General features: G+C 46.2%; 1 protein-coding gene across 2 annotated transcripts in view; it reads right to left on the bottom strand.

Moving 5' to 3' along the window:
- CES1 (carboxylesterase 1) overlaps nt 1-7,182 on the bottom strand; it is a 30,464-nt gene extending 23,282 nt beyond the window's left edge. Inside the window, exons 1-2 of one of the 2 annotated variants that reach the window (XM_030796899.1) lie at nt 7,042-7,182; nt 2,588-2,792 (exon numbers count right to left, since the gene is read on the bottom strand). In XM_030796899.1, coding sequence (XP_030652759.1) covers nt 2,588-2,792; nt 7,042-7,093 — 257 coding nt within the window. In that variant the 5' untranslated portion in view covers nt 7,094-7,182. Of the gene's footprint in view, nt 1-2,587; nt 2,796-7,041 lie in introns of both variants that reach the window. The other variant, XM_030796893.1, reaches the window with a different exon arrangement.
- Between the last annotated feature and the right edge of the window lie 8,048 nt (nt 7,183-15,230).

Below are 15,230 nucleotides of genomic sequence, written 5' to 3'. Positions count from 1 at the left end.
GTCTCCTAAGACCAAGCAGAGTGGGAAGGGCTTCACACCTCTTTTCTTCCCGGAGCCTTTGGGATCCCAGCATCAAGGAGGGGAGACAACAAATACACTGATCCTCCCTGGGAGGTGCCATTTCTTGCAATAGCTCAGGGGTGAAATCTTTGTGGGACAACATCAGGAGAACTATGCTCTAGTTTTATCTCTCCCATGCATTTACGGGGTGACCTTGGGTAAATTCCTTTTACATTCTGGGTCCCAATCTGCCAGGTCTAAGTGAGCGGAGTGATTTCTTTTTTTTTTTGAGAAGGAGTCTCGCTCTGTCACCCAGGCTGGAGTGCAGTGGCACAGTCTCGGCTCACTGCAAGCTCCACCTCCCAGGTTCACGCCATTCTCCTGCCTCAGCCTCTCCGAGTAGCTGGGACTACAGGCGCCCTCCACCACGCCCGGCTAATTTTTTTGTATTTTTGGTAGAGACGGGGTTTCACTGTGGTCTTGATCTCCTGACCTCGTGATCGGCCCGCCTCGGCCTCCCAAAGTGCTGGGATTACAAGCGTGAGCCACCGCACCCAGCCGTGATTTCTACATGAGACTTGCTGCCCTGCCATGCCAAGATTCTACCATCCGCCTCTCCCAGGCAAGTGCTGTTGTGTTGCCCTGATGAAACATCTCAAGGATACAACATAGATGAACATTGGTAATAGTTATTTAGTTCTCCCAGTGTTCCAGGCACTGTTTTAAGTACCCTTTGTATATTAACTCATTTAAGACTCAGATTAGTCTCATTAGGTGGGTTCTATTATCTCCATTTTACAGATGAGAAAACTAAAGCCCAAAGAGGTTAGAGAACCTATCCAAGGTTACATAGCCAGGTAGATACATGCCATGTGGTGCTTATACACAAGTATATTATAAGCAACAGTCCCAGATCTCAATGTACCAGAAGGCAGGCATCACCGCCCCCACTAGGTATATGAGGAAACTGAGTCACTCAAACTCTGGGATGACACAGCTGTCAAGTGACAGAATCAGAGCCAGCAAAGAAGACTTCTTGATTCCACCCTGGGAAATTTTCCTAAGATCACCAAGTGCAAGAGGAATAACAATAATAATAATTTAAAAAAGACATTCCAATGTGAAGAAAGGGAAAAAGAACTCAACCTCACTGTTCTTCAGATAAATGCAAATTAAAGAGGAAAATAATATTGCTGGTATTGTTATTATTATTTTGTCTATACAATAGCCAAAAATATTTTTAATAATCCCAAGCATTGCCAAGAGTCTGCCAAATGGAGATGTTCATACATCAATGGGAGGAGTGTAATTGGAATATTTTGGGAGGGAAATCAAACAAGAGATACATACTCTTTGACTCAGAAATGTCATTTCTGAGAAGTTATCCTAAACTATTCATGAATTGCATAAATGTTTCACATTCATGATGTTATATTATTAAAAACATCATATGTAACTTAATGACCCCAAATAAAAGCTTGGGGAAATTAATTATGGTTCAATACCCAATGTAATGCAGCTTTTAATACCAGGCTGTGCTATTTAATGGCATGGAATGATGCTCATGATATACTTATAAATGAGCAAAGCAGGCATCCAAATTATCTCAATATAGCATTCCCTTTTAAAGGAAGAAAGTATAGCAACAGGCAAAAAAACTGGAATACGAACAAAATATTACATCGTAATACATTGCCATCTAAAATATTGATAGTTGTTCTCTCTGGGTGGTGGGATATTGTATGTGCTTTTAATTTTCTTACTTTTCCTTCTCTGAATTTCCTAAATTTTCTGTAATAAGTATATATTACATTTGCACCCAGAAAATAAAAACAGTAAATACTATTTTTTAAAAAATAGCAAAGAAAAGAAGGCAGCCAGAGGTGGGCTGCTGGAAAGCCCCCGAACACCTAGCTGCTGAGATGAATAGGGTCTTCTCTGATGCCTGTAGGGTCCTTGGTACCCTGGGGAGAGGTGGTGAGGCCAATTAGAACCTTTGGGCTTTTCTTCCCAGCTTGGCCAGGGTGAATAGACACACCTGCCATTGTTCTCCTCAGGAATAGGCACACCTGAGAGTTGAGCACTTGCCGAGTGGACGCCTCAGTACACTTGCCACCCACACACCTCCTGGCCCACCCCTCTCCCCTAGTATGTCAAAGTTCAAGACAGCGGAATTCATGGGATCCTTCCTTCTGATCTCCCTCACCTGCTTAACTGCTTCTTTGTTTCCAAGGCACTTATCCCGTTCTAACATATCACATATTCCATGGAGTAATTTGCATGTTGTTCTTATCTGTCTCCCCCTGCTAGAATGCATGCTCCATGAACCTAGGGATCTTTGCTTTGTTCACTAATGGATCCCAAGAACCCAGAACATGCCTAGCCCACAGTAGGTGCTCAATAAACATGTGTTAAATAATGGACTCCAGAATGCTGTGAGAGTTCTGGAATGTTCTTAAGGATCTACAACGATCTTAAGGATTCCAGAGCAAAGGATTGGCCCATTGGGGGACTGCCTTGACTCCTTCCTGCATCACTTTGAGGTGAACATCCCCACGGACGCATGCCACAGCCACCCCTGGCTTACATAGGAGGGTACGAGGTGGCATTCTTCACGAAGCTCCACGGTTCTGCAGGCTGTGGTGGAGTAAACCTCAGGGGTCCAAGAGGAGGCTTGGCAAAAGGGATTCCCAGGAAAACGGCCACAGGCTGTGCAAATCCTTCTAAGCTGACGAACTTCCCCAACACTTTGCCATGCACGGTGTCTACCACAGGTGGCGAGGACGGATGCCCTGCTGGACATGGAGAAGAAATCAGGATGCATCAGAGGCAAAAGGCTGGACCCGGATTCCAGGTGGAGTTTGCCACTTTCTAAGTGAGTAACCTTAAATAAGTCACCTAAACCCTCTAGGCCTCAGTTTCTCTTGATGTACAATAGGGATGAGGATCAATGTCCCTCCTAACCCATCAAACTGGTTTAAGGGGCAAATTAGAATTGGAGGCATAAAAACATCCAGCCAAAAATAAATGCAAGAAGGACAGCTACTAGGAAAGAACAAGACATTTAGCTTCCCCCTTAGAAGTCTCTGGAAACATTTATCCATTAGAATCCTGGCACTGAGCCGCATGCTTGATGAGAGGATGAACAAGGGGTGTCCCATATTCTGACAAGCACTGACCCTTATAGGGAAGGGTCACATATACACCTGGGGCTACAGCTGGGAAGGAAGTGGCCATGTCCTGGGAGAGGTACCCATAAGGCAGTCTATGAATTAGAAGAGGGGTAAGGCCTTCTGATTGCGGGCATCATGGAGGAGCTGGGACTTGCAGTAGGGGAGGACTGAATAAGGGGAGATGAGAAGCAGGGAGTGGTACACAGCAGTGAGAAGAGAATGTGCTGAGGCTCAGAGCAGCAGAATGCAGAGCCTGCCTGGGGGAGGGGGCATGGCCCACATGCACCAGGTGGAGTCTGAGGGGAGTGGAAAATATTCCTGGAATGAGAGAGCGCATGTCAGGGAGAGCCTAGAATGCCAGGCTAAGCGCTTGAGTTTTCTTTAGTGGACAAATAAGCAGCAGGAATCGTTCCAGATAAAGCATGTGATCAGGTCAAGGAAGATTCTTCTGGTGGCCCTGGGCAGGTCTGCTCCATTCTTGCAGCACGGACAATGTTTCCTCATTGAGCTGAAATTCATTTCCCACAGCCTCCGCATCAGTTCTGGTTCTACCTGTCATGGGACTATACTGGCCTGATCTGATCTGCAGCCTGTGGCCTTTCAGACAGTTGATCTTGCTGCCCACCCCTCAGTTCCTATCTAGCTCCAGTGACTTCAGTTTGTATGAGCTTCCCTCCTGGGAAGTGATTTCCAGACTCTTGCCCTCCCAGCTGCTCTGCTTTGGATACAGACAAGACGTCAACACCTCCCTCAAAGTGTGGGGCTAGAACAGAACAGAACAATTCAGATTTAGTCTTAAAGGGGAATATCCAATCACAATGGAAACCCCTTATGCAAAGCTCAGTTACACAACAACATCCATGTCTCATTAATAGCCAACCCTGCAATGTCAATATTTAGCTTCTTTTCGTTTGTTGTTGTTGCTAATTACAAGTAATACTGAGATGAATTTCCTTGGAAGCATGTTTATCGACATAGCAGTGGGTGGTGGCATTACATGTGGCCTGTTTTCTTGGTGATTTCCACCTTTTCAGCACTGTATGGGATTTCTGGTCTTCACCTGAAATCCTCCCCACCCTCCCATCTTAATTATTTTAAAATTTTAAATAAAAAAAGAAAAAATATGAAGAAATATGATGATGTCTAAAAGGTCTTTTGAAAGACTTGGAGACCAGGCACAGTGGCTCACCTGTAATCCCAGCACTTTGGGAGGCCAAGGCAGGCAGATCATTTGAGGTCAGGAGATCAAGACCAGCCTGGCCAACATGGTGAAAAGCCGTCTCTACTGAAAATACAAAAATTAGCTGGGCGTGGTAGCATGTGCCTGTAATCCTGGCTCCTCCAGAGAGAGAGAAGAAGGAAAGAAGGAAAGGAAAGATGGAAGGAAGGAAGGAAAGATGGAAGGAAGGAAGGAAAGATGGAAGGAAGGAAGGAAGGAAGGAAGGAAGGAAGGAAGGAAGGAAGGAAGGAAGGGAGGAAGGAGGGAAGGAGGGAAGGAGGGCAGGAAGGCAGGAAGGCAGGAAGGCAGGCAGGCAGGCAGGCAGGCAGGCGAATGGGAGTGAGGGAGGGAGGGAAAGAAAAGAAAGGAAAAGAAAAGACTTGGGCTGGGCGCGGAGGCTCACGCTTGAGAATGGCGTGAACCTGGGAGGCGGAGCTTGCAGTGAGCCGAGATTGCGCCACTGCACTCCAGCCTGGGCGACAGAGCGAGACTCCGTCTCAAAAAAAAAAAAAAAAAAAAACAAAAAAAGAAAAGAAAAGACTTGGTCCCTGACCAGAGGTGGGGGAAATGGAAGGGAAAGAAGACCAAAGAGCTGGCTTGTGATGCTGGATCCCTGTTACACAGGCTCGGTGGAGATGTCAGTGGGATATCATGGCAAGATGGTGCCACAGGACAAGCACACTTCAAAGCTGGAAGGAAGCCTGGTGGGGGAGCAGGGCAGAATCTCCTCCTGGACGGTGAGGGTACATACGGTGGATGTGTATGGCTTCATTGAAGATGCCAGTGTGAGACAGAAGAGAAAAAAAACAAAGGTCAAACACAGGGACCACTGTAGCCAAGACCGAAGATCCATCAGAGTAGGGGGAAGAGGACGTTCCCATGTCTTCGAAGCCCAGGGAGGAAGAGGGCCAGGAACCAGCTAAGAGTGCTGAGGACTTCAGGGAGGTGGAGGAGGGTCAAGGCAGAGAAGAAACCACTGGGCTGGTCCTTTTCAGCTCAGGGATTCCCTTCAACAGGATGAGGTGGATGGCAGCCAGATTGTCAAGGGTGAAAAAGTGGGTGAATAGAGAGAGGCAGAAACAAATCTGAGAACAAGAGCAGTTGCCACTGATGTTATAAAGCGTGAACATGGTGGGCACCTACTGTGTGCCAGGCATGCATTCCAGTTTGTTTAAATTATTCTTCAAATAAGCCTTGCTGGGTAGGCATCAACATGCCCATTTTACAGAGGAGGAAACTGAGGAAGTGGAGGCAGCCTGTATGGTCTTCCTAAGGAAGGAAATGGATGGCATTGCCAGGAGTAACCAGAGGTAAAGGAACATTCAGCTCCAAATAGGCTTCCTCTCTTCCTCTGTCCTTCCCCACAGTTCCAGAGTTCACACAGCCTCAGGCCGCCAGAAGGAAGACAGGAGGCAGATGGGGCTGGGCTGTCAGGATTCAGGACCCAGAGACAGACCCAGGCATGATTTTTGGGTTGACCTTGGGCAAGTGCATTTCCCCATGTGAGTCTCAGTTTCTCTGTCTATAAAATGGCACAGCGGTATTTCGAGGCCCCTTGCTGCGCCCCTCTATGTACCATGTGTTTTGTTTTCTGTATTCTGATGCTCTGGCATCTGAGGCCTTGTTGACCTTGGAGAAACTGTCCCTCCCAGAGTCCAGCCACCCCAGAGCCCACACCCCAACCGCCTTTTGGATGGATTGCCATGCCCTGGCCACTACCCACCTGCCCTAATCATGCCAGGGCTAGGTACAAAACAATTAGGAACAGCCCCTGTGCCCCAGAGCCCCCTGAAGTATCCCAACTAGCCATTCCTCAGCCTGCCTGCCCTGCCTTTCCTCTTATATCCTTGGAAGCCACAGTAAAAGCCCCTTGGCCTCAGATCCGCCCTGTCCCCTCCCCATGCTCTGCTGCTTCCCCTTGTGCCCTGCCCACTGGTGTCCCCCTCCTGTTGAGAAGATGAGTAAGAAACTGTCTTTTTAATGGCAAGAGGTCCTGATATAGTGGCCCGACCACAGCTCAAATTTTCTATTCATACACCACATTTTTAAACATCGCCTTTAAATTTATCCACCCTTTTTCGTACTTTCTACATGCCAGGCGCTGCCAAGAGTGCTTTAGAAACAACCACCCATTTCCTCCTCACCAAAGCCCAGTGAGGTAGGCAGCACTGCCACCTCTATTTGAGAGAGGGGGTAACCCAAGCATGGAATAGCTCAGTCCCTTGCCTAAGGACACACAGCGAGAAAGCGCCCAGAGGGAACTCAAACCCTTGCACTGTGGCTCCAGAGTAGATGCTCTTAATATTATGTTGAGCCGCTCTCCGTTATCCAGCCGTAACGGGACTAATTATGGGACAGCAAACTGAACTGCCTAAATTTCTTGTGTGTGCGGCGTGAGGTGGGCCGGCTGCCGGCCTGCATCAGGGCGAGCAGTGCAGGGCGGTCTCAGGATGTTCACCCTCCCTGCGTCTCCGCGCGGGCCAGGCTGGCGGGGCTCAGCTGCTCCAAGTCCAAGTCCAAGTACGGAGGGCGCGCACCGCGCGGAGCCGGACCTGTTGTGTCTTTGCCTTTCTACGCATCTGCGCCCATCTCGGCCCAGAACAAGGATTTCAAAAAGTGCCCCGCATATTTGACTTCAGAAGGACTCACCCCAAGCCGCCGAAGCAGCGAGAGCGGCCAGGACAAGAGCACGGAGCCACATCGTGGAAGGGCGACAGTCCCCGGAGCCTGTGAGGTCTCCCTGCAGCTCAGAGGGGCTGCGCTGTCCAGCCCTGGAGCCAAGCCCCGCCCAGAGTTACCGCCCTGCGCTGCCAATTGCCTAATCCTCTAATTGGGAGAGATCAGAAAAGCCCTCCCTTTTCCCAGATCTCCCTGGGCTTCTAGTGGGGCCTCAAGCCAAGCCCACCCACAGTTTACCCTCTTTCATCAAACCAGTCTGGACTCTACTCTCAGATTACAGAGAGCTATAAACTTGCCCAACTACTTGTTACATAAGGGTTTCACCCTTGCAGGACTCTAACCTCAGTGCACTGTGACGGCCCCCTAAGGCCCACACCAGCAGGCAGATGCTTTTAGGCAAAGGGAAGCTTTGATCTGAGGTCCTAAGAAAAAACTGGAAAATGTTAGAGCCACTCACACCTCACAGCTCAGCTGGGTAAGTTAGGACATATCTCAGCTCCCAGGCCTTGTGTTTTCATAGCTTTCCAGGCTCTCAAGCTTGGAAGCGATCTTAACGGGTCCCCTTTCTGAGGCCTGAATTAGCTTCACAATATCCTGCCAAGTGGCCCAGCCTCCTGTCACACACCATCAGTGTCAGAGAACTCACTACTTTCCAAAGCAGGGATTTTTGGACAGAATGTAAAAATGAACTCCGTCCCCCCATAGTCCCTGGCTCTAATCATCCATCCATCCATGTACCCATCCATTTTGTGAACATTTACCAAAATGCTTGGCACCTGGCCACATATAATGGATACAAAGGCCAATTCAAGACATGGTTCAGCTTCTCAAGGGGCTCACCATTGTAGACAAGACAGATGGGGTGGAGGAGCAGTAGGGGTGATGTCAAGGCAATGTGAAATCACCAAATTAAGGGGATACAGAGTGCTCTGGGCACACCTGGAAAGCTGTCATTTACAAGCTGCTGGGGACACAAGGAGGTCACTCAAAGCCTCTTTCATGGGATTATTAAATGTCCAACAATAGGGAATTCACTAAACACACTCTGGTACCGCTGGCTAAGGAAATACGATGTATTCACTCAAAATAGTGATGTGCACAGCTATTTATTAACAATGAAACACAGGATGCGTTGTGAAAGGAGAAAATAACAGGTTATAAATTGTTGTGCGGTGTAGGCAGTTCCTCAAAAAGTTCAACACAGAGTTTCCATATGACCCAGCAATTCCCCTCCTAGGTGTCTACCAAAGAGAACTGAAAGCATGTCCATACAAAAACTTGTACACAAAGAGCAGTGTCATTCATCCCAGTCAAAAAGTGGCACAACCCACATGTCCGTGACCGGATGAATGTGTAAATAAAGTGTGGTCTATGCATGCAGAGGCATATCATCCAGCCATAAGAAGAACATGCCACAACGTGGATGAAGCTGGAAAACATCGTGGTAAAGGAAAGAAGCCAGCCACAAAAGGCCACATGTCGTATGATGCTTTTTATATGTAATTTCCAGAATAGTCAAATCCATGGAGACAGAAAGTGGTTGACAGGGTCTGGGGAAGGGGAAAGAGACGGGAATGAGGAATAACTGCTAATGGGTATGAATTTTATCTTGGGGGTGGTAAAAATGTTCTGGGATTAAATAGTGATGATGTTAGTGCAACTTTGGGAATATACTAAAAACCACTAGATCGTACACTTTAAAAAGGTAAACTTTATGACACGAGACTTATATTTCAATAAAATAATGAAATATTTTTGAAAATCTAGATAGGTATAATATGGTCCCGTTTTAGTAGTAACATATGTCTTTATTTGCGTGGGAAAATATTGGAAGGCTATATATCTAATTAGAATTACAACAGCCATTTCCTGGCTGTAATCTTGTCAGTGTTTTACTTATTTGCATTTTCCACTTTTATTTCTTCATACATTCATTGACAAATATTTACTGAGAGCTTACTGTGTGGAAAACACTATGCCGAGAGTTTTGTATGCAGGATCTCAGTTCTCAAAATAACCCTGTGAGATTAATGCTGTCTCACGGTCTTAAATTGATTTCTGTTGTTTAAGCCACCCAGTCTGTGATATTTTCTTCTGGCAGCCTAAGTAGACTAATACATAGGCTCAACTCAATTCTGTTATTTATTCCCAAAAGAAACTAAGGCCCAGAGATGGGGAGGGATTGCCTAAGGCCACACAGCGACTCAATGGCAAAGTCAGAACCAGAACTTGAGGCTTCTGCCTTCCAGCACAGTGTGGCTGGCAGCCATTTCTCTTGCTTTTATACATCAGGAAGATATTCTAATCGGTAGCCTTATCTAAGGTAAATTGCCTTGTCAGTTCGTTGACCCAGGCTTAGCACGGTAGGGCTGAAGCGATAGAAATAGCCAGGGGAGGCTGGGCACTGTGGCAACCCTTCCCGCTCGGTAATCCTAGCACTTTGAGAGGCCAAGGTGGGAGGATTGCTTGAGAGAGGAGTTCAAGACCAACCTGGGAAACATAGTAAGACCCTATCTCTACAAGAAGAAGGGGAAAGGAAGAAGAAAAGAAAGAAGAAGAAAAAGAGGAAGAAGAAGAAAGAGAAGGAGAAGGAGGGAAGAAAGAAAGAAGAAGAGGAAGAAGAAGAAGAAGAAGAAAGACAGAGAGAGACAAAGAAAGAAAGAGAGAGGAAGGAAGGAAGGAAGGAAGGAAGGAAGGAAGGAAGGAAGGAAGAAGGAAGGAAGGAAGGAAGGAAGGGAGGGAGGGAGGGAGGGAGGGACAAAGATGGGAGCCATGTACCAGGTACCTGGGGAGCTATGTTCTATTTTCCCAATGTCACTTGGCAAGCCTGCCCTTGTCCAGGCCAGACCACTATTGACATTAGGAAAGATTGGGCAACCAGCAGCCATAAATCACATGACAGTCCCAGAGCTGCTGATGGATTCTTGCCCAAGGCCATGAGTTGTAGCTGAAATGAAGCTTCTGGAGACCCAAATTCAAAAAGGGATGCTCATTGGCACTCATTCTAGCCACGTGCAGGCTGGTAAGGGGCGTTGTGTGATGGAAATGAGGATGCTGTGACAGCATGCAAATCAGTCCCCAGAGCTAATTGACTCTACAAAAGTTGACCTGAGCTTTAGGGTTCCTCCCTTACTTTTATCCAGGACAGAAACCTGGTTGATAAACTGCATGCTAATAAAAAGCATCCCTATCTCTATCCACAAGGGAAAATCTGGGTGGTCCTCCTAAGTAGAAAGCAAGGCTAGTCCCACTCACTCAGCACAATACACACACGCACACACATATGCACACATGCACATGCCTGTTAGCCATCCTGCCCTGTTGCCCTAGCCAGCTGGCCTTTGCAACCTGGGAAACAGCCCTGGTTCTTGGCCTATGAAGATTTTATGGTGCTGTGTTCACAAAATATAAAAGGTAAGGATTAGTTCTTCTCCTGAACCACTGCTCAATCACATGCCCGCTTGTGACACCAGCCAATTGTGCAAACAGAGAATTTTTTGGCCACTCCTAGGTTTTGCCTGGGTCTGGCTGAAGCCTCTGACACCTTTTTCTGGTTCATGATGACTCTGCAGATTGTGATGCGTGAGGCTGGAGCCTACCAAGCCTTACAATAGATCTAATTTTTGCTTAATACATGTAACTCCCCTGCAACACTTCAGCTGTAAGCAATGTGTCTCTTGTTTAAGTAGCAGTTGGTTGCGGGGAGGGGGGCGGTGGTTATTGTTTTCCCTGGGGAACACCCTCTGGTTTCCCATGTGGAACTATATGATGTGGAAAGTAAAATCCGAGGAACTGGCCTTAACTTCTAAGCAGGTGGTAGGACTTGGGAAAGTGAGCATATCTGGGGGCTTCAAATGAACTCCCCCAAACCTTTCCACCTCCATCAGTTTACTCAGCAGATATATGGAAAGCTCATATTAGAGAAGGCATTGGGCACAACAAGCCCATGTCCTGCTGAGCTCCTCACTCAGCTTTGTCTCTGAACCGTGGGATTGATCAGGTGTAGATTTTGTGGTGGAGAACACTGAACTGGGAGACAGAAGTCTGAGAATCCACTGGGTGACATTTGGGAATTCCTTGTGGAAAAGCAGGAGGTGGCTATGGGGGAGGGGCTCTCTCATGCACCCTTCACCATGGCTCCACACTCTATGAATCCAGGATTCTATGACATTCTCCACTGCAGCCTAGGCATATGCAGTGTTTCTGGAAACTCACTTATTCTCACACGAATATCATGGTTTTTTGCCTCATCCGCATATCATCTGTACTTCCATGAGCAGTTTTCTTTAAATGAAGCACTCTTTTTACTTTAACATGCTCACTCAAAAAAGAGACTTTATACCATTTCCATAAGTGCAAGACCTGTATAACCTGCCATAAATTAGAGGTATGCATGGAAAACGTGTGACTGCATTTTTTAAATTAAAACGATGGTAAAAATAAAAACATACATAAAGAAAAGCCAGTAAAAACACTTCTAGTTTACAAAAGTGTATAACTGAAAGAAGTCACTCAATGGGAAAAGTGAACCATTGAAGGCCAGTTAGTTACATGAAAGCAGGTCCAGCCTTGATCGCCATCATAACCACCATGTAGGTGACAAGGCAAGGGTTACCTACCTTTGGCAAGGGTCATCGTCATCAAGGTCATTTCTTTCTGCTTCAGGGAACATCTTCCTGTTAACATTCGGTTCAATGGGCAGAAATTGTATTATGTTACACCTTCCCAGGACCACGATGCTGTGTTATACTTAGGGGGTCAGACTCCCTGGGGTCAATCAGGTCCTAGGACTGACTGGTCAGAGCATCGGGGGAAATTTTGGCCTGGTCTTGGGTCATAGAGGAAAGAGCTGTACTCCCACGGGCATAAGTAGTCACCCTCAACGGCTCAAACAACCGGAAATCGGGCCATGTACATTCATTAGGCAATCACCCTGTGAGTGCTGAGCAAGAATTATTAGTGAGAGTAGGGTAAACTATGGTAGAAAACAGGCCATAGTTTTCATAGGCCATAGAATTTCAATGGCTTATTTTTCACTTAGGTAAAGGACTAGAGCGTTGTTCAGGTCCACAAGGTGGCTCCATATGGTCATTCAGAGATCGAAATTAGGGTATCGGCAAACTTTCTCTATAAAGGGGCGAGATAGTAAGTACTTTGGGCTTTGCAGGCCATGGGCTGTCTGTGGCAACTGCTGTGGTAGTAAGGCAGCCCATAAACAATACCTATGCAGATGGGCATGGCTGTGCTTCAATAGAACTTTATTTTTAAAAAGACAGTAGGCCAGATTTGGCCCTCAGGCTGTAGTTTACTCAGTCTTGATCTAGGCTATGGTGGCTTTGCCTTCCTTCACTCATGGTTTCTAAAGTTGCCATAGATCAATTCCCTGTCACCTGGAAGAGGCAGGAGCAGAAGTGTGACCATGGAGCATTTGTATGGGCCAGGCCTGGCTGTGGCACTCTCCACTCCCACTCAGAGGACATTGGTGAGAACTTAGTCACATGTTCAATCTAATTGCAACCAAGGCTAGAAAATGTAATCTGGCTGTGTACCAAGGAAGGTGGGACAGATTTTAACAGACTGCCAACAATCTTTCTCACAGGTAATATCCATTAAACCATGGACTTGATAGTAAGGGGTTTTTTTCCCTAATACACAGCAAAATAAATAAACAGCCATTCTATAAGTGGTTTCTAGTTTGTGTGCCAACTAAAATGATCTTGCATAACTCCAGGAATAAGTGCACCACACTCTGATAAACACTAAGTTTTTGCATTTCTTTGATTCAAATCACAAAAGCCTGATTATAAACCCAGATCCCATTCACTGGCGCTACTCTATTAAGCCTTCCTTTAACCTGTTAAGAATAAAATGGGAAAAAAGATGATTCAGAAAGCAATGTAAATAAAAATTTAGATACAGAAAAGTGAAGATTGAATTATAATCTGGAAAGAACCCTGTAAACTCAAACTACAGATTACATTATAAGCATCCAGGTGAATAGAGTGGCCTCCATGGAGAGGCATGTTCTGTGTGTTTTCTTGCCCTGAGAACTATCAACATTCATATATGTTAATGCCCAAAGCTGTGATGACTCTTGATGGTACCGGGTATTGAGAGATGGGCAAAATTTGGAGAGGCAGAGAAGAAATTAGCATTGGAACAAGGCAGGTTCAGGGGCTTCTTGGGGAGGCCAGTTGGACTAGAAGGGTGAATGGAGGACGGAGAGCTTCAATGCCAAGCCAAGGAGAACAGACTTCATCCCTAGACAATGAAGAGACGCTGAAAGGCTTTAATTCTGAGAATTGCACAATGAAGGGCGTTTCTGAAAGTAGAGCCTGGCAGAAGCAGCCAAGCCAGTGTTTACTCTCAAGGGGAACCTCCTACACACTCTTCGGGAAGGTGGAAAATAAAATTATCCTTTTCAAAGGTGCCTAATTCCTAGCTTGTGAAAGCTTGGCTTTGGGGCTTACACAGGACTCAGCAAGCATAAATGACATAAGCTTCTGCAAAAAGCTGGACTGCACAAAGGTCTGCCCAAATCTCAGGATCTACTGGTGTTGGCCCTGTGTTCTCACTTTAGAAGGTCATGCAAGGGACAAAATCTCTAGAATCCTTCGTGAGCTGGGTCATAGCTAGGGTGGAGAAGTTCTAGCCCTTCTGAAACTTCCCACATAGCTGTCCTTCTATGGAGGACAGGAGCACATCAGGGTGGGTACAGTCCACAGTCTCCCCTCCATCCCACCAATCAGGCTCCAAGGAGTCTTCATATCCACAAAATACCATTTTCCCAGATCAATAGCACACACACCAAGACACGCAAATTCAAACCAGATACCCAGATGGCACTTATTGAATTTGCAAGGAGTTTTACCACTATTCTTTTGGTGGTAGTGCCTGGTGGCAACAATACAGAAAACCAGGAACTTTCACCACTGATGTGAGAGATCAATTAGTTCAAGCTTTCTTGGGGGCAATTTAGCAAAGTCTATCCTAACATTTCAAAAAGGCATCCCTTTTGCCCCAGCTATTTTTTATTAACCATGTTCTTTATTTTCTCCATTCTGACACTTTGACATGCAGGGCTTTGCTCCTAGAGGGACTGTGCCTTCCAGGGTTAGCCAATTGCTAGAGATATAAGCCACTTGGCTCTTAGTGTGCCTTTCATACATAAACTCACCGATCCAGAGCCCACATCCCCAACCACCTCCTTTGTGGGGCTCTCCCACTCTAAACTAATAGCCTCCCACCCTAATCACCCCAGAGCTAGGTACCAGATGGAACAGCCCTGATGCTGCAGAGCCCCCTGAAATTGTTCAAACGAACCAATCCTAAACCTGCTCACCCTGCCTCACCTCTTCCTTCCTATGGAAACCACAGGAACACCTCTTGCCACATCCCCATCACCACCACCTTCCGATGGACTCCAGCGTTGTCTGTGCAGCGTCCTTCTCCCATGGCATGGAGTGCCCCCTTGTCTTGTCTTGGGATCTGTAACAAGCTACTTATTCTTTCTTTCTTTCTTTTCTTTCTTTTCTTTTCTTTTTTTTCCTTTCTTTCTTTCTTTTATTTTCTTTCTTTTTTTTTTTTTTTTGAGACGGAGTCTCACTCTGTTGCCCACCCTGGAGTGCAATGGCACAATCTCAGCTCACTGCAACCTCTGTCTCCCAGGTTCAAGTGATTCTCCTTCCTCAGCCTCCCGAGTAGCTGGGATTATAGGCACCCACCACCAGCTATTTTTTTTTTTTTTTTTGTATTTTTAGTAGAGACAGGGTTTCACCATGTTGGTCAGGCTGGTCTCGAACTCCTGACCTCAGGTAATCCATCCACCTTGGCCTCCCAAATTGCTGGGATTACAGATGTGGGCCAGCACACCCAGCCCAAATTGCTTTTTCAATGGCTGACATCTGATCGGTCGGCCTGCTGTACCTAAATAATGATAAAATCTTTATGTTAAAGCACTATTCTCTAGGAATAATTCTGAATGAGCCCAAAGATATAGGTATCAGATGGTCACCTCAGTGAAGTTGACAATGGTACAAAATAGGAAATCATTCGAATGGCTAACAATAGCAGATAGTTAAATAATTTATTGAGTATTATATCATGGGATGCAATGTAGCTGTCAGAAGGGTAGAAAAAATTGTTTTTAAATGCTTGTG

This window comes from Nomascus leucogenys, chromosome 2 (assembly GCF_006542625.1).
Source record: "Nomascus leucogenys isolate Asia chromosome 2, Asia_NLE_v1, whole genome shotgun sequence".
Lineage (NCBI taxonomy): Eukaryota > Metazoa > Chordata > Mammalia > Primates > Hylobatidae > Nomascus > Nomascus leucogenys.
Note: the sequence above shows the minus strand (reverse complement) of the source record. Positions and strands in the feature narration are given on the sequence as shown.